General features: G+C 38.0%; 1 protein-coding gene across 4 annotated transcripts in view; it reads right to left on the reverse strand.

Moving 5' to 3' along the window:
• The window catches only part of RapGAP1 (Rap GTPase activating protein 1), a 344,351-nt gene that overhangs the window by 189,639 nt on the left and 129,200 nt on the right, over positions 1 to 25,512 (reverse strand). Inside the window, exon 1 of one of the 4 annotated variants that reach the window (XM_090373184.1) lies at positions 23,975 to 24,084. The exons of the other annotated variants lie outside the window; for them this stretch is intronic. Coding sequence (XP_090229310.1) covers positions 23,975 to 23,997 — 23 coding nt within the window. The 5' untranslated portion in view covers positions 23,998 to 24,084. Of the gene's footprint in view, positions 1 to 23,974; positions 24,085 to 25,512 lie in introns of those variants that run through there. 4 annotated transcript variants of the gene reach the window in all.

The following is a 25,512-nucleotide window of genomic DNA, read 5'->3' on the forward strand; positions in this document are numbered from 1 at the left end:
TGAATGGAAATGAATGTTTAAAATCTAAGTATATGATGTCAAAATTATTTTTTTGCATCCAGTTTCTTTGTTACTGTATCCAATCAGATTAGTCATATAGTTGGTCTTGATACAAATAGCATAACTATGATGCTGTCCGCTCCGATTCTGAGTGGAAGTAAAATAAAACAATTTCCATTTATACTCTAAATGGCCAATGCTGGAAGGGTTTATAACAACACTAATAGTTTTATTGCAGTCAACTTAAATAGCACAACAGCTAAAAATAGTACTTGTTACTTTTTTTTTTTTTTTTGACACAGCATAAAGGCACAATCACAATGTGCATGATTAGCATTATACATTAATATTAGTAGAGCATAAGGTGCAAGAAAACAAGCTTATACAGCATCAGCCAAAAAACAACAACCCTTCCCATTTCACCCATCCATTCACTCCAAATGTTTGTCTAGTTCTGCCTTGAACATATTTAAACTGTCAACTTCTACGACAGATGGAAGTTTGTTACAGCAATCAACCACGAGCTGTCTAAAGGCAAATTTGAACACATCTATTCTACAACTGTCTTTCCTCAATTTGAATTTATGTCCCCTCAGGCAATTAATCTAGGCAAGAGGAAGAATCTCATTACCATTGGGCTTGCTCAAACCATTCAAGGCCTTATACACCTCAATCAGATCACCTCACAAGTGCCTACATCCTTCCTAAAATGAGGCCTCCAGCCTGAAAGTGTGGCCTTCTACAAGGGGATAATCACCTCCTTATTCCTGCTAGAAAAATTCCTGTATACAACTGTCAAGACACCATGAGCTACTCTTGCAGACCATCTGCACTGCTCAGAAAACTTCATATCTGACTGTCCAATTACCTCCAGGTCCATTTCATTCTCTACCACCCTGAGTGTAGTGCCATACAGTTGATACGTTACTCTGGGGTTACTGCTACCCATATACAGGAATTTACATTTGTCAATGTTCAAGTTGCCACCTCTCAGCACATCTGCTAAACTTTTCTAGATCCTTTTGCAATAGCATAGTGTCATTAACAACCATGCCAACCTTTGTATCGTCTGCAAACTTAGACATTAAGCCCGATATACTTTCATCAATATCATTAATAAATACAGAAAACAACAATGGTCCCAACATGGGATGCCCTGGGGTACCCCACTAATAACATTAGTCCACAAAGAGCAGTGTCCATTGATTACCACTCTGTCTTCTCCCACTCAGCCATCCCTTTATCCATAGCAGCAATTTGCCCTTAATGCCATACTGCTTCAATTTGTACATTAGTCTTCCATGTGCAACAGTATCAAAAGCTTTCCTAAGATCCAAGTATATGATACCAAAATTATTCTTTGCATCCAGTTCTTTTGTGACCAGATCATAGTATTCAATCAAATTGGTCAGACAAGACTTGCCCTTAACAAATCCATACTGTGTCCGAACTATAACTGAACTCTTCTCTAGATGATCCTGCAGTGCTTCTTTAACCAGTGCCTCCATTAATTTAAACTTACAGGTCTGTAATTACTTGTCACCCTTTGATCTCCCTTTGTGAATTGAGGTCACATTTGCACATCTCCAATCCATGGGTACCTCCCATGAGTCCAAAGGAAGCTCTCATAATTATGGCTAAGGGTTTGCTTACTTCCTTTGCTTACTTACTTCCTTTAATATAACTGGATAGAGCCCATCCACCCCAGGTACCTTTCTTACGTTTATCTTTAACCATTTCTGCTCCTCTTTGCTCTCAGTTATAACAAAATCAAATAGCTCACTGCCAGAGTTTAATACACTTCTGGCATTCCCCTCCCTGAATAACTATAATATAGCTATGACTAGAAATGATGGCAATACATTTTTATGTGCCAGATGTATGATGTACTACAAACTTAAGATAAACACCTTGGTATGTTAGTGGAGAAACCTAAGTAAGGAAAGGGTAGATCATAGTAGTAATAATGGCAAATGATGCAAGACAGCGAGCTTATATAGCATCAGCAAAAAAAAAAAAAAAAAAAAAACACTACACAGATCACCCATCCATACCTTCCAAGAATTTATCTAGTTCTTCCTTCAATTTATTCAACCCATTCACTTCCACAACAACAGATGGAAGTCTGTTCCAACAATCACCACCCGCTGGCAGAAGGAAAACTTCCACACATCTATCCTGCAACCATCCTTCCTCAACCTGAATTTATGTCCCCTCATGCAAGTGATCTCAGCAAGTGGAAAAATGCCATTAACATTAAGCTTACTCAATCCATTCAAGGCTTTAAACAACTCAATCAGATCCCCCACAGGTCCCTAGGCTTGAGATGCTGCAATTCACAGAACTGAAGCCTTTCTAGGTAAGAGCACACCTTTGTTCCCCCGTCAGTCTGGTTGCCCTTCTCTGCACCCATCCAAGCAGATCAACATCCTTCCTAAAGTGAGACCTCCAGACCTGCAGTATTCAAGATGCAGCCTAACCATGACCTTATACAAAGGGATAATTACCTCCTTATCCTTGCTAGCAAAGTTTCTGACAAAATCCCATGGGCTGTCCTGGCAGCATGTCTGCACTGCTCAGAGAATATCATGTCTGACTGCACAATTAACCCCATGTGTTTTTCATTCTCCACTGACTTGTGTAGTACCACACAGTTGATAAGCTACTCGAGGATTACTGCTTTCGACATGCAATACCTTACAATTGTCAATGTTAAACTTCAGCTGCCATTTCTCATCCCATTGATTAGTAGTTTGTCCTGATGACCATCATTAACCAACCTGCCAACCTTTGTATCTGCAAACTTAAAAATTAAGCCTGATATACATCAATATCATTGATAAATATTGAAAACATCAACGGGCACAGCACTGAACCCTGGGAAACTCCACTATTAACATTAGTCTACAAACAGCAGTGCCAACTGATAACCATTCTGTCTTCTTCCACTTACCAATCCTTTTATTCATAGCAGTAACTTGCCCTTAATGCCTACATTCCTCCAGTTTTGTATAGCAGTCTTTTATAGTATGAATCTGATAGTATGAATCAGAGCTGTAATACTCAATATGTTCTACGTTGATAATGATATTAGTAAATTAATAAGAGGAGTTTACCTCAATATAGTACGTGGAACACTTCCGTATGATACCCTCCAGAAATTATATTTATATATAATTATTATATTTATATATATTTATATATAATTATTTATAATTATTTATAATTTACTTTAATTATTTATATTTTACTTTAATGTACCGGTAAGTTGTCGATTTTTTCGTTTTTTCCGTTTTAATTTCTGGAGGGTATCATACGGAAGTGTTCCACGTACTATATTGAGGTAAACTCCTCTTATTAATTTACTAATTTTATGTACAACAGTATCAAAAGCCTTCCTGAAATCCAAGTATATGATGTCAAAATTATTTTTTGCATCCAGTTCCTTGGTCATTGCATCATAGTAACCTATCAGATTGGTTAGACAAGACTGTCCCTTAACAAATCCATGGTGTGATTACAGTATAATTGCATGCCTGTCCAGATGGTTCTACATTACTTCTTTAACCAGTGATTCCATTACCTTCCCTGGAACAGATGTCGCCTTTTGATCCTCCTTTATGAATTGGGGATACATTCGCACATCTCCAGTTAATAGAGATCTCCCCTGAATCCAAGGATGCTATTATAATTATGGCTAAGGGTTTGATTACTTTCTTTGCTGCCCTTATAACGTGGACTAATGTTATTAGTGGAGTTCCTCAGGGTTCAGTGTTGGGTCCGTTGTTGTTTTCGGTGTTTATGAATGATACTGATGATGGGATATCAAGTTTAATGTCCAAGTTTGCAGATGATACAAAGGTTGGCAGGGTTGTTAAGGACACCACTGATGCTATGCTGCTGCAACAGGATCTGGAAAGGTTGAACAGATGGGCTGAGAGGTGGCAAATGAAGTTTAACATTGACAAATGTAAAGTACTACATATGGGAAACAGTAACCCCAGAGCAACGTATCAACTCTGCGGTACTACACTGACAGTGGTGGCGAATGAAAAGGACCTGGGGGTAATTGTGCAGGCAGATATGAAGTTCTCTGAGCAGTGCAGACGAGCTGCAAGAGTAGCTCATGGTGTCTTGTCAATGATATACAGGAATTTTTCTAGCAGGGATAAGGAGGTGATTATTCCCTTGTATAAGGCAATGGTTAGGCCACATCTTGAGTACTGTATACAGGTCTGGAGGCCTCATTTCAAGAAGGATGTAGAGCTGCTGGAACGGGTACAGAGAAGGGCAACAAGATTAGTGAATGGAACAAAGGGTTGCTCTTACGAAGAAAGGCTTAAGTTTTGCAAATTACAGTCTGGAGACTAGGCGCCGGCGAGGTGATCTGATAGAGGTGTATAAGGCTTTGAATGGTTTGAGCATGCTCAATGCCAATGGGATTCTTCATCTTGCTCAGAATAATCAGCTCAGAGGGCATAAATTCAAATTGAGGAAGGACGGATGTCGGATAGATGTGCGGAAATTTGCCTTTGGCCAGCGGGTGGTTGGTTGGTGGAACCGACTTCCATCACTTGTTGTTGAAGTTGATAGCCTAAACAAATTTAAGGCTCAACTGGACAGGTATTTCGAGCGAACGGAGGGGTGAAATGGGAGTGGTGTGTTTTTTTTTTTTTTTTGGCTGATGCTGAATAAGCTTGCTTTCTTGCATCATATGCCTCTACTAATGCTAATGCTATACCTGGATCAATTCCATCTACCCCAGGTGCCTTTTTCTTTTCCATTTTTCCTTTCAGTTATCACAGTCATTTAGCTCCTCATTAGTTCAATAAACTTCTCGCATCTCCTTTCTAAAGAATTCCTAATGTGTGAATACCTATATGCAAAATATCTATTTAATTTGTCCACAACCTGAGCAAGGTCATCAACAGTTAACCCATACATATCAAGTAGCTCAATGTGATTCAACCCCTTCAGTCTACTGTAAATATAAGCTTAAGAGTTTGTTTTTCTTTGCAACAGACTTCTCATAATCTGCCTCTGCTTGCACTTGGTCATCGTGAAACACAGCGGCAACCCCCAAGGCAGAATGTGCTGGTCCCAAAGGAACTAGTAGTTGTTGGTGACTATTGTCACGGAAACGGGGAACATGCTTTGTAAAAAGGATAGGTGGAACAGGACCGGGGGTGTCTGCCAGGAGCAAAGGTTGATGACGTTGTAGAGCAGATATCATCTTTTAAGGGCACAAAAGATAGTTGTACACATTGGCACTAATGATATCAAGAGTAGGAGACCGGCAGAATTGCTTAACAAGTACAGGTCACTGTTGAAAAAAAGCCGTGAAATAGGGTTGAATTTGAAAGTGTCTACAATTCTGCCCAGACACAATAGGAGGGAGTATATGATGAGAGCCTTGTCGATCAATTCGGCCCTGGAAAGATTGTGCAAGGCTCAAGGGGTAGAATTTTTTTCAGCCTGGACTGTACTTGTTAACAAGAGAGATTGCTTCTACAGGGATGGGATACACTTAAATAGAAAGGGTGCAAGAATATTTGCTGATGCTATCGAGGCAGTGTTAGGTGGGTTGGAAAACTGCGGGGGGAGACAAAGACGAATAGATTAACAGTAGCCACTGACAGAGGTGAAAGAGATTCTTGCACTGCTTCTATTGGAATGAGCAGAAGCCTGAAAAACAAGATGCAGGATATTTCAGAGACTGCTGGGAGTCACTGCGGTACAAGTAAACACATGAGTTGTGTTAGGGTAGCTAAGAATAGAAATAGGTGCATGTATACTTGCGTGTACACCAATGCTAGGAGTTTAGTAAATAAATTTGATGAATTTGAGATATTGCTCAAAACATCAAAGGCAGATATTGTTGGGATATCAGAGACGTGGTGTCACACAGATATAAGGAATGCAGAACTGGAATTTGGGGAGTACAACGTCTACAGAAAGGATAGACTGGATAGGAAGGGAGGAGGGGTTATGCTATTAGTTAAGAAATACATAAAATAAAAGGAAGTGAAGCCAGTGGACATCGCTGGACAGTGCAGTGTCGAGTCAGTCTGGTGTGACATAAGCATTGGGAGATCAAAATTGAGAGTAGGAGTGTGCTATAGGCCTAATGACTCTGATGAGTATAATAAGGAACTGTACAGGGAAATAGAGTGGGCCAGTAATCAGAGAGCCTTATAATGGGAGATTTTAATTTCCCAGATATTGACTGGAGTTTGGGGGCTGGTCACTCACACACTAGCAAGGCTTTTGTGGATTTATTGGATGATTGTTATTCTACATCAGCATGTTTGGTAGTCAACTAGAGGGAGGAATACTCTTGATTTGATTATCAGCAGTGATTCTTTGTGCATTAAGAATCTGCAGATAAATGAACCACTAGGTGGCAGTGATCACAGTGTGCTGAAGTGGGATTTACTCAAAGAGGTAACTGCCATTAGGGGTAAAGGGAAGGGTTATTGCTTTCGTAAAGGCGACTACGATGGACTGAGACAGTATTTAAATTCTATACAGTGGGACCAACTGATGATGTTACCAACAACAAATGCAAAATGGGAAGCATTCAAAGAACTTATCTTGGAAGCTACTAGGCTTTACATACCAACTAAGAAATATTGTCCAAAGTTTTGGCCTAAATGGATGTCAGATGAACTGATGAGGCATATGGCAGAGAAGAAACATGCATGGGATACATACAAATTAACACATGACACAGAAGACTACGATAGATACAAGTTGATCTGTAACCAAGTTACAAAGGAGGTTAGGCAGGCGAAGGCAGAGTACGAGAAATCTTTGGCAAGGGATGCAAAGAAAAACAGCAGAGTTCTTCACTTATGTAAACTCTAGAAGGAAGGGGGTGAATCAGATTGGTCCACTTGATATCGTTGGGTCAACTGTTGATGATCCTGCTCAGGTAGCTAACAAACAAAATGAATATTTTGCATCGACATTCACACGTGAGGAGTTATTTAGCGAGGGGAAAGCCAGAGGTGTATGCAACTCTAGCAGCAAGCTAGAGAATCTTGTAATAACTGAGAGTAAAGTGGAGGAGAAACTGTTGAAGATAAACACAAGAAAGGCACCCGGGGTGGATGGGATCTATCCAGTTATATTAAAGGAAGCAGCAGAGGAAGTAAGCAAACCCTTAGCCATAATTATGAGAGCTTCCTTGGACTCAGGGGAGGTACCCGCAGACTGGAGATGTGCAAATGTGACCCCAATTCACAAAGGAGAATCAAAGGCTGACACAAGCAATTATAGACCTGTGAGTTTAACTTCTGTTCCAGGAAAATTAATGGAGGCACTAGTTAAAGAAGCACTGCAGGATCATTTAGACAAGACTTCAGTTATAGCTCGGACACAGCATGGTTTTGTTAAGGGGAAGTCTTGCCTGACCAATTTGATTGGATACTATGATGCAGTCACAAAGGAACTGGATGCAGGGAATAACTTTGATATTATATATTTGGATCTTAGAAAGGCTTTTGATACTGTTGCACATGGAAGACTGCTGCACAAATTGAAGCAGTGTGACATTGGAGGCAAATTGCTGCTATGGATAAAGGGGTGGTTGAGGGGGAGAAGACAGAGAGTGGTAATCAATGGACACTGCTCATCGTGGACTAATGTTATTAGTGGAGTCCCTCAGGGCTCAGTATTGGGTCCATTATTGTTTTCTGTATTCATAAATGATATTGATGATGGTATATCAAGCTTAATGTCGAAGTTTTCAGACGATACAAAGGTAGGCAGGGTTGTCAAGGACACTACTGACACTATGCTGCTGCAACAGGATCTGGAAAGGTTGAACAGATGGGCTGAGAGGTGGCAAATGAAGTTTAACATTGACAAATGCAAAGTACTACACATGGGAAACAGCAACCCCAGAGCAACGTATCAACTCTGTGGTACTACACTGACAGTGGTAGAGAATGAAAGGGACCTGGGGGTGGTTGTGCAGGCAGATATGAAGTTCTCTGAGCAGTGCAGATGGGCTGCAAGAGTAGCTCATGGTGTATTGTCAATGATATATAGGAATTTTTCTAGCAGGGATAATGAGGTGATTATTCCCTTGTATAAGGCAATGCTCGGGCCACACCTAGACTACTGTATACAGGTCTGGAGGCCTCATTTCAAGAAGGATGTAGAGCTGCTGGAACGAGTACAGAGAAGGGCAACAAGATTAGTGAATGGAACAAAGGGGTGCTCTTACGAAGAAAGGCTTAAGTTTTGCAAATTACAGTGTCTGGAGACTAGGCACCAGCGAGGTGATCTGATAGAGGTGTATAAAGCATTGAATGGTTTGAGCATGCTCAATGCTGATGGGATTCTTCCTCTCACTCAGAATAATCACCTGAGAGGGCATAAATTCAAATTGAGGAAAGACAGATGTAGGATAGACGTGCGGAAATTTGCCTTTAGCCAGCGAGTGGTTGGTTGGTGGAACAGACTTCCATCCCTTGTCGTGGAAGTTGATAGCCTAAATAAGTTTAAGGCTCAGCTGGACAGGTATTTTGAACGAACAGAGGGGTGAAGTGGAAGTGGGTTTTTTTTTTTTTTTTTTTTGGCTGATGCTGCATAAACTTGCTTTCTTGCATCAAATGCCTCTACTAATGCTAATGCCCTTTGTGATTTGATTTCGAACTAATTTATATCTACCATAGGCTTCTGTATCACCTGATAATTCATATGCATCCCATGCGCTTTTCTTATCTGCCAACATGTCTCAATAGTCCATCTGACATCCATTTAGGTCTAAGTCGTGAACAGTATGTCTTTGTTGGCATGACAAGCCTAGTAACTTCTTTACTTACTTCCCTGAATACTTCCAATTTAGAATTTGCTAACGGCAATATCAGTTGGTCCCACTGCAAAGAATTTAAAAACTGAGACCACTGTGGCCACCATAGCGAAAGCAAAAGCCTTTCCCTTTACCCTTGACAGTAGTGATGTCTTTAATAAAATTTCACATTAGTACACTGTGATCACTGTCAATCCTCTTGTTACCTCTCTAACATTCTGCTGTAGAAAGCAGTCATCCAAGAAAACCACAAAAGTCTTGCTAGTGTGTGAGTAACCAAACCACAAATTCCAGTCAACATCTGGAAAGTTAAAATCGCCCATTATGAGACATTCTGATTTATGGCCCAATCTTTCTCTGTATAGCTGTTTGGTATGATTATCACAGTCATTAGGTCTATAACAAGGCAGATACTGTTGGGATATCAGATAGTGTCTGTGTGACACTATATCTCTGATAAGAAATGCAGAATTGGAATTTGGGGAGTACAATCTGTACAGAAAGGAGAGATAGGATAGAAATGGATGAGGGGTCATGCTGTTAGTTAAGAAACACAAAATCTAAACGAAGTACATCCAAGTGACATGGGTGGACAGTGCAATGTAGAGTCTGTTTGGTGTGACGTAAGCACTGGGAAAGAAAAATTGAGAGTAGGAGTGTGTTATAGGCCTAATGACTCTGATGAGTACAATGAACTATACAGAGAAATAGTGGCTAATAATTCAGACTCTTATAATGGGAATTTTAACTCCCCAGATATTGGACTGGAACTTGTGGGTTGGTCACTCGTGCACTAGCAAGTCATTTGTGGATTTATTGGATGATTGTTTTCTACAGCAGCATGTTCGAGAGGCAACTAGAGGAATACTCTTGATCTGATTATCAGCAGTGATTCTTCATGCATTAAGAATCTGCAGATAAACATTAGCATAACCATATGATGCAAGAAAGCAAGATTATGCAGCATCAGCGGGGGGAAAAAAAAACCCTTCCCATCTCACTCATCCATTCAATCCAAATGGATGTCTAGTTTTTCCATGAATTTATTTAAGCTGTCAACTTGTATAACGACAGATGGAAGTTTGTTCCAGCAATCAACCAACTGCTGGTTAAGACAAATTCCTTTTTAAAGAAACCACTAGGTGGCAGTAACCACAGTGTGCTGTGGTCACTGTGGTCTTATCAAGTGACACAGAAGACTATGGTAGATATAAGCTAGTGACCACAGTTTGTGGATGTGGGATTTACTCAAAGAGGTAACTACAGTTTGCCAATGTGGGATTTACTCAAAGAGGTAACTACATCAGGGGTGAAGGGAAGGGTTTTTGCTTTCATAAAGATGACTATAGTGGTCTCAGACAGTTTTTAAATTCTATACAATGGGATTAACTGAAGATGTTACCTACAGCAAATTCTAAATGGGAAGCATTCAAGGAAGTAATCTTGGAAGCTACTAGGCTTTTTGTCACAATTAACAAATACTGTTCAAGGTTTAGACCTAAATGGATGGCAGATGAATTAATGAGACTCGTGGCAGAGAAAAAAAATGCATGGAATGCATATAAATTATCAAGTGACACAGAAGACTATGGTAGATATAAGCTAGTCTGTAACCACATCACAAAGGAAGTTAGGCAAGCAAAGCCAGATTATGGGAAATCTTTGGCAAAGGATACAAAGAAAAACAGCAAATAATTCTTTACTTATGTAAACTCTAGAAGGACGGGGATGAATCAGATTGGTCCACTTAATATCAACGGTTCAATTGTTGATGAACCTGCTGAGGTAGCTGACAAACTGAATAAGTATTTTGCATCTACATTCACACATGAGTAATGTCTGTAGGGAAGTGGAGGCCAAAAGCTTATCAAACTCTAGCAGGGAGCTAAATGATTTTACAATAACTGAGAGCAAAGTGGAGGAGAAATTGTTGAAATTGAACATAAAAAAGGCACCTGGGGTGGATGAGATCTATCCAGTTATATTAAAGGAGCCAGCAAAGAAAGTAATCAAATCCTCAACCATAATTATGAAAGCTTCCTTGGACTCGGGGGGGGGAGGTCCCCATGGACTAGAGATGTCCAAACCTGTCCCCAATTCCCAACGGAGGATCAAAGGATGCCACAAGTAATTGCAGACCCATTCTGTTCCAGAAAAAAAATAATGGAGTCATGGGTTAAAGAAGCACTGCAGGATAGTCTAGACAAGACTGCAGTTATAGTTCAGACAGAGCATAGATTTGTTAAGGGGAAGTCTCGTATGACAAATTTGACTGATACTATGATGTGGTCACAAAGGAACCAGATGCAAAAAATAAATTTTGATATCATATACTTGGATTTTAGGAAAGCTTTTGATACTGTTGAACATGGAAGACTACTGTACAAATTGGAGAAGTATGACATTAAGGGCAAGTTACTGCAATGGATAAAAGGATGGTTGAATGGAAGAAGACAGAGTGGTAATCAGTGGACACTGCTCTTCATAGACTAATGTTATTAGTGGAGTGCCCCAGGTTTCAGTGTTGGGCACTGTTTTTTCTTTATTTACCAATGATATTACTGAAGGTATATCAGGCTTAAGGTCGAAGTTTGCAGACAATACAAAGGTTGGCAGCGTTGTTAATGACAGTATACTACTGCAATACGATTCTAGAAGAGCCTATAAAGTATTTAAGGGCAAAGGCTTCATGCTACGAGGAAGAATGACTAATATATAGGTTAGTGAAAATGCATCATTTTAACATAGCTATCTACCAAAGTAGTTTAATTAATTAAATTGGCATCATTTTGATTATATCTCATATTGTGGCTGCCTTCACAACGAGTTGCCATGGTATTGTACTACCTTGAATAAATAACATTTCACCAGTGAGAAGACTATTGTTATTTATTCTCAGCAGATACCACCACCCAGATGGCACCGTTTCAAAGCTTGTTGGCTTCTCTTCGGTGGGTAGGCAGGTACCCTGGTGTTGCAATAGTGACAACCCAGTTATGAAGTAAAACTTCACAATATGAGAGATGCCTGATGGTGTGTAGTGATATAGACTATAAAGTATTTAAGGGCAAAGGCCTCATGCTATGAGGTAGAATAACTAATATGTAGGTTAGTGCAAATGCATCATTTTAACATAGCTATCTACCAAAGTAGTTAAATTAATCAATTAAATTAGCATCGTTTTGGTTATATACCAATATGCCCAATACCCATAGTGACAACCCATAACTGGGTTGTCACTATTGCAACACCAGGCTACCTGCCCACCACCGAAGAGAAGCCAACAAACTTTGAAACGGTGCCATCTGGGTGGTGGTATCCGCTGAGAATAAATAACAATAGTCTCCTCCACTAGCGAAATGTTATTTATTCGAGGTAGTAGAATACCATGGCAACTCATTGTGAAGGCAGTCTGAGATACAACCAAAACGATGCCAATTTAATTAATTAATTTAACTACTTTGGTAGATAGCCATGTTAAAATGATGCATTTGCACTAACCTACATATTAGTGATTCTAGAAAAGTTGAGCAGATGGGCTGAGAGGTGGCAACTGATGTTTAACATTGAAAAATGTTAAGTACTGCAAATGGGCGCAGTAACCCCAGAGTAACGTACCAACTGTGTGGTACTACACTCAGGGTAGTAGAGAATGAAAAGGACCTTAAGGTAATTGTGCAGTCTGATATGAAGTTTTTTGAACAATGCAGGTAGGCTGCATGAGTAGCTCATGGTGTCTTGTCAATGATATACAGAAATTTTGCTAGCAGGGATAAGGAGGTGATTGTCCCCTTGTATAAAGCAATGGGGCCACACCTTGAGTACTGCACACAGGCTGTAGGCCTCATTTTCGGAAGGATGTAGAGCTGCTGGAACAAGTACAGATAAGGTCGAGATTGGTGAGGGGAACAAAGGGCTGCTCTTACCAAGAAAGACTTAAGTTCTGAAAACTGGAGATTAGGCACCTGTGAGGTGATCTAATTGAGGTTTATAAGGCCTTGAATGGTTTGAGCAAGCTCAATACTGACAGGATACTTCTGCTTGCTCAGATTAAGAACCTGAGGGGACATAGATTCAAACTGAGGAAAGATAATTGTAGAATAGATGTGTGGAAATTTGCCTTTAGCCAGCGGTTTGTTGATAGTTGGAACAACCTTCCATCTGTTGTAGTGGAGGTCGAAAGCAAATAAGTTCAAGGCAGAACTGGACAAGCATTCGGAGTGAATGGATGGGTGAAATGGGAAGGTTTTTTTTTTTTTTGGCTGATGCCATATAAGCTTGCTTCCTTGCATCATATGCCTCTACTATGCTAATACATTCCTACTATCAATTTAGTTTTTTCAGTGTTTATATCACACCAAATTGACTCAACATTGAACTTGTCACCCATGTCAACTGGATGCACTGCCTTATATTTAGATTTAATATGCTTCTTAACTAAGAGCATTGCCCCTCCACCTCTCCTGAACTATCTGTCCTTCCTGTTTATTGTAATCCTCATATTCAAATTCAGTATCACTTATGTCTGAGTGACACCACATTTCTGCTATTCCTACATCTTCATTTGATGACTTTATTAGTACTTCAAATTCATCAAATTTATTTAAAATGCTCCAGCATTAGTGTACATGCACATGTTCTTACGCTTCGTTACCTGAACACAGCCTACGTATTTTTTTTGTTCCATGATAACTCACTGCAGGGCCTGAAGTCCCAGACATCTTTGCTTTCCAGGCTGCTGCATGTCCCAATAGTAGCAATGCAAGAATCACTTTCACTTCTACATGCTTCAGAAAGTAGTAAAACTGATTTCCCCCTCCCAAGAATATAATATACAGTAATGTTCCAAGTCAAATGCTCCCAACGATCATAATAACATATCATCAGGCCACTGAATGCTCTTATTCATAACAAAGTGTTTTTATTGGGAGATTCAATTATAAGGTAAACAACAGTTTCTGGAAAAAAAAAAGACAGATGGAATTGAAGCAGAGTAATGTCTGCCTTTTGCTAAGACTAAAGATGCTACACAGTGAGTTAGTGGGTAAGATAATGGAATTAGTGATTAATTATGCAATACAGAAACATATTCTAAAAAATACTTCTTGGCTAAATGTTTAAGAGTATGAAGGAATTTGTTTATACATGAGCAATATTAGTAAATTAATAAGAGGAGTTTACCTCAATATAATACATTGAACACTTCCGTATGATACCCTCCAGAAATTAAAACGGAAAAAAATCGACAACTTACCGGTACATTAAAGTAAAATATAAATAATTAAATAATCAATTTAACACAATTCAAAATCAATTTAACACAATTAAAATTCAAATTAACGCAATTAAAAGAATCTAACGAAAATATTCAAAACGATTTTCCTTCCTGAAGCTGACAATGCGTGATCACAGGAATTTCACTACCTCGTATTGCACTACCTCGAATAAGTAACAATTCACTCGAATAAGTAACAATCGTTTTGAATATTTTCGTTAGATTCTTTTAATTGCGTTAATTTGAATTTTAATTGTGTTAAATTGATTTTGAATTATTTATATTTTACTTTAATGTACCGGTAAGTTGTCGATTTTTTCGTTTTTTCCGTATGATACCCTCCAGAAATTAAAACACAGTTTTAATTTCTGGAGGGTATCATACGGAAGTGTTCTACGTACTATATTGAGGTAAACTCCTCTTATTAATTTACTAATATTATTATCAACGTAGAACATATTGAGTATTACAGCTCTGATTCATACTATCTAATACATGAGCAATGCACTCACATCATTTCTACTACCAAGGTAGCATTAATGCATTGTTTTAACTATATCTCACATTGTGGATACCTTCACAACAAGTTGCCAAGGTATTGCACTACCTCGAATAAGTAACAATTCACCTATGGAGAAGACCATTGTTACTTATTCTAAGCGGATACCACCAGCCAGACGGCACCGTTTCAAAGCTTATTGGCTTCTCATCGGTGGGTGGGCAGGTACCCTATTGTTGCAATAGTGACAACCCAGTTTTGAAGTATAATTCCACAATATGAGAGATGCCTGCTGGTGTGCATGGTTAAATCTAAAAGATATTTCTTGACTAAATGCCTAAGAGTATGAAGAAGGAGTTTGTTTATGCATGGGTATGGAACACAAATCATTTCTACTACCAAGGTAGTTTTTTAATGTATCGTTTTAACTATATCTGTATAGTTAAAATATCTTTTAACTATAGACTGAAGATGCTACACAGTGAGTCAGTGGGTAAGATAACGGAATCAGTGATTAATTATACAATACATAAACATATTCTAAAAAAATATTTCTTTTAACTGTGGAGAAGATTTCACCTATGGAGAAGACTATTTTTACTTATTCTGAGCAGACACCACCACCCAGATGGTGCCATTTTTGAAGCTTATTGGCTTCTCATCCAATGGTATCCAGTTGCAATAGTGACAACCCAGTTATGAAGTACTGTATAATTCCACAATATGAGAGATGCCTGATGGTGTGCGTGCTTTAATCTAAAAGATATTTCTTGGCTAAATGCCTAAGAGTATGAAGGTGTTCGTTTAAGCAATGCACACACACACATCATCTCTACTACCAAGGTAGTTTAATGCATCGTTTTAACTATAACTCATATTGTGAATTCACAATATGAAGGTATATTACCCAAGAAATACTTTTAGATTAAACCACGCACACCATCAGGCATCTCTCACACTGTGGAGTTATACTTCCTAACTAGGTGTCACTATTGAACACCAGAGCACATGCCCACCCACCGATGAGAAGCCAATAAGCTTTGAAATGGTGCCATTGGGGGGGGGGGTGTCTTTATGGAGCTCTCGTTACCGTGAATAGGTAACAACAGTCTTTCCTAATGGGAAAGCATTGCCTATTCGGGGGATTTGAGTAGTTTAGGGGTTTAGTTCAGAGAGTGAGTGGGTGTGAGGAGTTAATTGTCCCTTTCCTCTTTCAATGGCATTTCTTCCTCTGCTACTATCACTTTCCTTCACCTTTTTCGCTTTCCTATGTCTAATAGAGACAGTACGTGGATAATGCGTCGTTTTATCCCATAACATTTTTCAAACGGTGCCATCTGGGTGGTGGTATCTGCCGAGAATAAGTAACAATAGTCTTCTCCATACGTGATGCGTTACTTATTCGAAGTAGTGCAATACCATGGAAACTCATTGTGAAGGTATTCGCAATATGAGATATAATTAAAATGATGTGTGTGTGTGTGTGTGTGTGTGTGTGTGTGTGTGTGTGTGTGTGTGTGTGTGTGTGTGTGTGTGTGTGTGTGTGTGTGTGTGTGTGTGTGTGTGTGTGTGTGTGTGTGTTACCCATGCATATACAAACTCTTTCAGAAACACATTGATTAGAAAGAAGTCCTAAAGGGATTTACAGCAGAGTTTCTTAGGGAGAAATGTACAAAAAATACTGGGTTATGTCCCTTAAATCAGAATTTGTGACATTCATATGCCAGCTCAACATATGAACCTATCACTCAACAAGTTCAATGTTGAGTCAATTTGGTGTGATATAAACACTGAAAAAACAAAATTGATAGTAGGAATGTATTAGCATAGTAGAGGCATATGATGCAAGAAAGCAAGCTTATATGGCATCAGCCAAAAAAAAAAAAAACCCTTCCCATTTCACCCATCCATTCACTCCAAATGCTTGTCCAGTTCTGCCTTGGACTTATTGTTTTCGACCTCCACTACAACAGATGGAAGTTTGTTCCAACTATCAACAACCCGCTGGCTAAAGGCAAATTTCCGCACATCTATTCTACATTTATCTTTCCTCAATTTGAATCTATGTCCCCTCAGGCTCTTAATCTGAGCAAGCAGAAGTATCCTGTCAGCATTGAGCTTGCTCAAACCATTCAAGGCCTTATACACCTCAGTTAGATCACCTCACAGGTGCCTAGTCTCCAGTTTTCAGAACTTAAGTCAAGAGTTATAACATCATAACACATGACTACTGACACTATGCTGCTGCAACAGGATCTGGAAAGGTTGAGCAGATGGGCTGAGAGGTGGCAAATGAAGTTTAACATTGACAAATGTAAAGTACTACACATGGGAAACAGCAACCCCAGAGCAACGTATCAACTCTGTGGTACTACACTGACAGTGGTAGAGAATGAAAGGGACTTGGGGGTGGTTGTGCAGGCAGATATGAAGTTCTCTGAGCAGTGCAGACGGGCTGCAAGAGTAGCTCATGGAGTATTGTCAATGATATACAGGAATTTTTCCAGCAGGGATAAGGAGGTGATTATTCCATTGTATAAGGCAATGGTCAGGCCACACCTAGAGTACTGTATACAGGTCTGGAGGCCTCATTTCAAGAAGGATGTAGAGCTGCTGGAACGAGTACAGAGAAGGGCAACAAGATTAGTGAATGGAACAAAGGGGTGCTCTTACGAAGAAAGGCTTAAGTTCAAATTACAGTGTCTGGAGACTAGGCACCAGCGAGGTGATCTGATAGAGGTGTATAAAGCCTTGAATGGTTTAAGCATGCCCAATGCTGATGGGATTCTTCCTCTAGCTCAGAAAAATCACCTGAGAGGGCATAAATTCAAATTGAGGAAAGACAGATGTAGGATAGACGTGCGGAAATTTGCCTTTAGCCAGCGGGTGGTTGGTTGGTGGAACAGACTTCCATCCCTTGTGGCGGAGGTTGATAGCCTAAATAAGTTTAAGGCTCAGCTGGACAGGTATTTTGAACGAACAGAGGGGTGAAGTGGAAGTGGGGTTTTTTTTTTTTTTTTTGGCTGATGCTGCATAAGCTTGCTTTCTTGCATCAAATGCCTCTACTAATGCTAATGCCTCTTGACAAACCTGGTTAATTACTACAAAGTTATAAAGCATTTCAATGCTGAAAACAATTCTGATATTGTATATCTAGATTTCAGTAAAGCTTTTGAATTGTTTCCCCATGAGAAGTTACTGTACAAACTACAATATACTCTGATAATTGGGAAGATCCTCAAGTAGATCAGGGTGTGGGTAAGTGAGAGGGTTGTATGCACAAATCCATTCTTCAGTGTGAACTAATATAACATTCAAAGTCCCTCAGGGGGAAAATTAGTGTTGGGTTGAATAACGGCAACTACAGTTTAATCCTGCTAAATGTAAAGTTTGGCATTTGTGGAAAGCAATCAGGTGGTGGGGAAACAGACAGAGGGGAGTAAATTAAAGGGCTCAGGATGTTAAAGATTTAGGGGTTATTGATACAAGCAGATAGAAATTCTCACAACCAGCAATGAGCTGGTTGTGAGAATTTTTCACTGTTTCATGTTAACTGGTTATTAAAAATTTTTTGCAAACATATGTTATAAAATGATCTCAAAACTGAATAATTTTAATCTTATAAAACAGTGTAGAAAATAATACGGTATACAAAATAAACTTCAAATGCTAAGGAATGCGAATTTCTAGTAGCTAAGGAGCCATTTCTATAACAGATAGGTCAAGAGTTATGTTATTATGCATGTGCACTTCTTATTTGTCACAGGCTACGATATGCATTCAACTTTGTCCTGAAGCAAGACAAACATCTACTTCATTATTTTACTAACAGGAGTCACCAGTATTCTTTAAAATATTGTTCATTGCATTGTATACTTCAACACGATTATATTATAATTTTTAATAACCTAAATAGATCATGTGTAATATTTCATAATACAAGAATGATAGACATTCTTTCTTAAACATTACGGTTTGCTTACGCATAACTTCTCTCATTTATATTTTCATTTCAAATGTACATATTTTAATTAAGCAATACTTTTTTCTATTGTAATAAAGATGTAAAAATGTTTGGTTTTTTTTTATATTGTTTAAGTATGATTACAAATGGCTCAATGCACAGCCCCTTGGGGAGAAATGTACAAAAAATACTGGGTTATGTCCCTTAAATCAGAACTTTTTATAGGGAAGTGGTTGTAAAGATTTTGGCAGCTCATCACTGCTTGCAATATATTCTAGGGGTGTATTATCAATAGAACCGTTGCTAGAAGGGATGTTGAAGAGAACTCATTTGGAATACAGCAATACCTCATTTAGCACAGCTTGAAACAGCATAGGTTTTGCTATAATACGGTTTTCAATTAAGTTTAAGTCGAAAATTTACTGTACATATTAAAACTCATTCAATAGCCTAGACACGTACATATATGCTGCATTGTCGTAGCCTAAATACGCGTACATATATGCTCGGTGCCAACTCTATTGTCTCACATGCACACATGTCAATAGCTCTCCTCAGGCAGTCAGCAGCAACATGCAGCAGTTCAGTATTCCTAATTCCATCCTGATGAGATGACATGATAGCTTTTCAAACTTTTCATTTCACAACTTATTTTTTACCTCTTTAAATACGATCGAAAATATATCTGCATCTTGGCTGGAAATTGATCCCAACAACAAGTGTTCTGTTGGGCAGCATGTTTTACCCCATTTGGCAAATGATTTCACTGGTTTTGAATCGCAAGTTCAGACAATTGCCGAAGACATCGGAGAAGACTTGGGATTCGAAACTTGGGACACTGCCAATGTACATGACTGCATTGACTCACATGCAACTCTTCTTGAAATTGATGAGAAAACTGCGTATGAAGAAGATGAAAACAATTCTGAAGTGGATAACACTGAAGTTGCACCAAAAGAATTTAACAGAATTGGAGAAAGTTTTTCAGGGGTTGACATGGCCTGCGAGGCGATTATAAATGGGAATCCAGATGTTGAACATAGCATCAAGTAGGGCAAATTTTACAAGATGGGATTTCATGCTACAAAGACTTGTACGCCGAGAAAAAGAAGAGATGACTTCACACTTTATTATTGAAATACCTAAATAAACAATAAAGCTTTTTTCTCAGAATACAATGACTTGTACACTGAGAAAAAAAAACGGGAATATTTTTTATTTCGAATCCTTTTAATTGGCTATCAAGTGCAAATTGTTTACAAATTTATTATAATTTGTTTATACACTGTTTCTCTGGTACGCATTCAATTAAAACCCATTATAATTATACCTCAATCAGTACGGTTTCACATAACATGGAACAGTTTCAGTACCAATTATCAGTGCTATGCAGGGTATTGCTTTACTATATTCACGTCTGGAGTTCTCACCTGATAGAACTTCTAGAGAGGGTCCAAAGAAGGGTACTAGTTTGGTTGAAAATGCTAAGGAATGTCCCTATGAAGAACACCTCAGAAGATGTGAACAGCAAAGCCTGCAGACAGGGCACTTTGGGGATGGTCTGCAGTGTTTAAGGTCCTTGGATGAATAAGCAGAACAAATGAGAAATGCATTTTCACGTTGACAAAAGAATCAAGAACGAGGGAACAAAACATAAAATTTTGAAAAGCAATTGAAGATTATATCTCATGAAGTTCCAGTAATCAACGTGTTGCCCTTTTGGCAACACACTGTTGATCACTGGAATAAGTTGCCTTCCAGGATAATTAACGTTGAGTCTGAAAAGGTACAAGGCGGACATGAATTGTTATGTTTTGGAAAAGGGCAAATTGTGATGGACTTGGGGATTTTTTTTTCTAATGCAGAATAAGTTTGCTCCCTTGCATCATTTTACCTGATTACCACTAATAATAATAAAAGGGCATTCATACCAAAAAAAGACAACTGCAACATCTAGAAACTAGCCCTCTGCATGGAGACCTAATTGAAGTGTTTAACATAATTCGAAAATTGTAGATCTCTTAAAGTACCATTTATAACTGACACAATATAATAGCGTAGCTTAATTTAATTTATTATGATACTCACCTTTTTATAATCTGCATTGATGTTGGAATATGAAGCCCTAGTTATAGAATGGTTTCGCCGCCATTCCACTCTTCAAGTATTAAATTCCAAACTACCCTATAACATAGCACCGGTCTGGAATCTCATGCACCTGAGATTCCCACGTGTATCCAGGAGCATCACGGGAACCTAGTCTTCTTAAATACACGCGTTTACTCTCATTCTACCATTGCCAACTGAAGACGGGTAAAACGAAAGCCACTTGTTATGGCTATTGGCCTTCTGTTTCCAACCGTATAACTAAAATCATTTTAAATTTCAACATTGACAACCAAGGACGAAGACGTGCACTTCTACTTCCTTGTGCACATTTTAATTCTGTTTTTAAATCTTAACTTATTCATGCTAACTTAAATTTAAAATTATCATCCAATTTATTCCAACATAAATGCAGATTATAAAAAGGTGAGTATCATAAAAAATTAAATTAAGCTACGCTATTATATTGTGTCAGTGTTTAACATATTAAATGGGTTGAATAAAATACATGCTTGTTGTTTGTTTGGCATCTATGCCCATAGTGCACCATAAAATACATGCAGATAGCATTCTTACTCTCTCAAATAACACCCAAAAGAAAACAAGTTTAAGCTGAATAAAGGATGGTTGCAGAACAGATGTGCGTGAATTTGTCTTATTATTATTAGCGATATGGTGCAAGGAAGCCTGAGGCTTATGCTGCACCAGCCAAAAAAAAAAAAAAAAAAAAAAAAAAATTTGATTTACCCTGTGACCCAGAGAGAAAGGGAAAGAAGTAGAAGGAAATCACCAAGAAAGAGAAGAATGATGATATCCAGCTCAGGACCCTGGGTGTGCCAAGCCCATACTCATCAGATGTGTGAGCCCCTGGTCTTCATCCAGAGCAATTGATTATTGAAATAAATTTAAAGGACTGAACAAATGAATATTTGGGTGGGGGGGGGGGGTGCAAATGAAGTGAGTAAATTTTGGCTGATGCTGCTTTACTGGTTCATTTTTTATCAATACGAATATTAAGCCAATTAATACAGTTCAAGATACATCAGGAATTCAAAATAATTTTAAAAAATAATAATGTTCATGCTCCATTAGCAATAAAAAAAAAATTTGATTATTTGTGTATTTTTATTTAATATCCATTAAAAAAATAAACACCTATCTCAAACTGGCACTTTCTCTCAAAAATAAGAGAATTGCAAAGCAATGCAACACACAGAAGTATTTATGATCTAATATGCATTATGTAACTATTAATATTAATAGTGGAAAATGATTCAAGAAAGCAAGCTTATACAGAATCAGCCAAAAAAAAAAAAAAAAAAATCACCCATTCATCCGGTCCAATAGTTTGTTTAGCCCTTCCTTGAATTTATTCAAACTACCCACTTCCACAACAAATGGCAGCTTGTTCCAGCAATCAACCACCCATTAGCTGAAGACAAATGTTCTGCACACATATTCTTCAACCATACTTCCTCAATTTGAATTTATGCCCCATTATGTGCATAGTCTCAGCAATAAGAACCATCTCATCAGCATTGAGTTTGCTCAAGCCATTCAAAGCCTTAAACACCTCAATCAGATCCCTTCACAGATGCCACAATTTGCAGAACTGAAACCTTTCTTGGTAAGAGCAACCCTTTGTTCCCCCTCACTTATCTCATTATCCTTCTCTGTACCTGTTCAAGCAGCTCTACATTCTTCCTAAAACGAGGCCTCCAGAGAACTGCATACAGTACTCAAGATGCAGCCTAACTGTGGCCTTGTAAAAAAGTTATAATCACCTCCTTATCCCTACTGGCAAAGTTCATGTATATAATTGACAAAATCCAATGAGCTATTTTGGCAGCCTGTCTGCACTGCTCAGAGAACTTCATATCTGACTGCACAATTACCCCTCCCAAGTGTTTTCATTTTCCCCCACACTAGGTATAGTACCACACAGTTAGTATGTTAATCTGGGACTACTGCTACCCATTTGCAGTACCTTGCATTTTTCAATTCAACTGCCATTTCTCAGCACATTTGTCCAATTTTTCTAGATCTTGTTGCAGCAGCAGCATACCTTCATTACTATCATTAATCACCCTGCCAATCTTTGTATCATCTGCAAACTTACACATTAAGCCTGATATACCCTTATCAATATCATTAATAAATAAAGAAAACAACTACAAGCCCAGGACCAAATCCTGTGGGACTCCACTAATAACATTAATCCATGAAAAGTAGTGCCCACTCAATCTTTCCCTTAATGCCACACTGCTCCAATTTGTACAAGAGTCTTACGTGAAACAGTATCAAAAGCGTTCCTGAAATCCAAGTATATGCTATTCAAAGTTATTTTTTACATCCAGTTCCTTTTCACTGCATCACAGTATCCAATAAAATTGGCCAGACAAGATCTCTTCTTAACAAACCCATGCTGTGACTAAAGTATAACTGCATATCTATCTAGATGGTCCTGCATTACTTCTTTAACCAGTGACTCCATTATTTTCCCTGAAACACATGATATGCTAACAGGTCTGCAATTACTTATGTCACCCTTTGATCCCACTTTGTGAATTGGGGATACATTTGCACATCTCTAGTCCACAGGGACCTTCTCTGAATCCAAAAATGCTCTCATAAATAATGGCTAAGGGTTTGCTCACTTCCTTTAATATAATTGGATAGATCTCATCCACACCAGGTGTATTTTTTTAGGTTTATGTACTAAACAAGAAATGGTAATAATATTAATTTCACTTTTTGTAAAAAAAGAAAAAAAATACTCCATAGTGTTTTCATGCTGTGCATTGAAGAGCCTCTAATTTTCTTTTTAATTTTTTACCCTGATACATTTTGCCCTCTCCCTGAGAGACAGTTTTAGGCTGTTTGGGGATGAAAGCACAAAGTGAATAAGCCCACTTATTCACTTTGTGCTTTGGTCTTCTTCAAGCATCTTCTAAAGGGGATCTCTATCCGCTGAACAATTTATGTTCCGTTTTGAGCCTAGCTTGCACGTCATGCGCCTGTGCATAAATCAGTCCCTGCTCTCCGCCCCCCCCCCCTTGACTAACAGCTGAGAAAAGCTCATGACGCTTATGATTAAGCGATTAAATGATTAGCAGAAGTTACTGTCCCTTTGCTCTTAAAGTCTTGTTTGAACATTTTTCTAGCTGCCATTTTCTGAAAACCAATATTTATTACAATCATAATATGTATAAATGCAACGATATCACTGATGCATTTATATAAATGCAAACTAGCGCATACGGTAGACGTTTTACAGATGTTATTATAAGATTACATATAATTTCTTACCTAATAGTAACTAACACTGCCATACCAACTCCACTGGAAACAGCTCTTCAAAAGCTCTATGTCAGTTCGTTACCGAACATATCGTAAAAGACGAATTCTACAAATTCTCGGAAATTTAGGCGTCTTCACATCTTTTCAATCAGCTAATCAGATTTTTTTTTCAATTACACCTTTTATGCTAAGCCTAACACTTCAATTTTTAACCGTTCTTTTAGACCTGCTCTTTAGTTAGTCGGCATTCCATGCTGTTCAAGATATACTTATGTCACAGATAATATAAAGAACTCTGTCATGAGTATATAATGAAATTTATATCACATACGTATCTTTTCCACTACCATCAGGATCACCAATTACAGCAACTGTAAATGACTGCAGTTTGCGACACGTCAGTTCGGCTAAGACATCCAACATGATTAAATATTAAGCAAACCGCGTTGCCTTATTGTCCAGCTCCGAGTACCTGCAGTTTCGATTTTTAGCTTTCTGACAGTTCTTCCCATTTTATTCGAATTTCTTTTATGATAAAAACAATTAAGAACTTTAAAAAAAAATAAATCCCAACAATATCGATGTTGTTTGTTTGTTTGTTTTTTTTTTTATTTATTGCATAATATAAACAAATAATCCTAAATCTGTATGGGAGAAAAACTTTTCTCCTTTACCAGAAACCGTTTTTTTTTTTTTTTTTTTTTGGCACAGCTTCCATTTCTCCTCTCCTACGCTCTAAGAGGCAATACTTCTCTAAAACCCACCTTATTTAAACTGTTATAAAAATTCAGCACTGAATCTATATGCATACATGCTGCACATATTGGAAAAAATACGAATAACAGATACTGAAAAAACATTTTAAAATTATATTTGAAAGTTTTAAATTTTAATTTAAAGGAAGGGAGAAAAATCAATCGATCAAAAATACTGAAAAAAAATGTCAGAATTATTTTCAATTATTCTGACATTTTTCAATTAAACATTATTATTAGTATAATGAAAATGGACCAGGTCGTGCCAAAATATTGATGCGGTTCGTCACATGTTTCGGCATATCATATGTATTCTAATCTATTCCAAAAATCAAATCGGTGGTCTTGTACATACTTGATTATTAAAAAAAAAAAAAAAAAAAAATCTTATTTTATTAATGTACATTCCGTTTTGTAAAATTTTCATTCCTCGAAAGTGGAGGTAATTACGTTTATTATTATCCTTCTTTCTATACATTAAAATAATTTCTCTCCTATTTACTCAGCCAATGAAAGAAGAGGGTTGAGGGTTACGTGATAATACGTGACAAACACTAAAATACGTAACAGAAGCTTGTTTTACTGTGGTAATGCTAGATAAACCTCGTGCACGCGCTTTGTTTATCTAGCATAACCACGCGGAACCATTCTCGATTTCCATATGTAACGTATTTATGTATTCATAGCTGAGGAAGAGACACACACACAGAGTCGAAAGCTTCTGTAAGTATTTTATTTTATCAAAAGAAGCGAGCGAAGCCCCCTAGTTATTATTATTATTAGTAGTAGTAG

Source organism: Mastigoproctus giganteus, chromosome 5, assembly GCF_048544385.1.
Source record: "Mastigoproctus giganteus isolate SK-2022 chromosome 5, ASM4854438v1, whole genome shotgun sequence".
Classification (NCBI taxonomy): Eukaryota; Metazoa; Arthropoda; class Arachnida; order Uropygi; family Thelyphonidae; genus Mastigoproctus; species Mastigoproctus giganteus.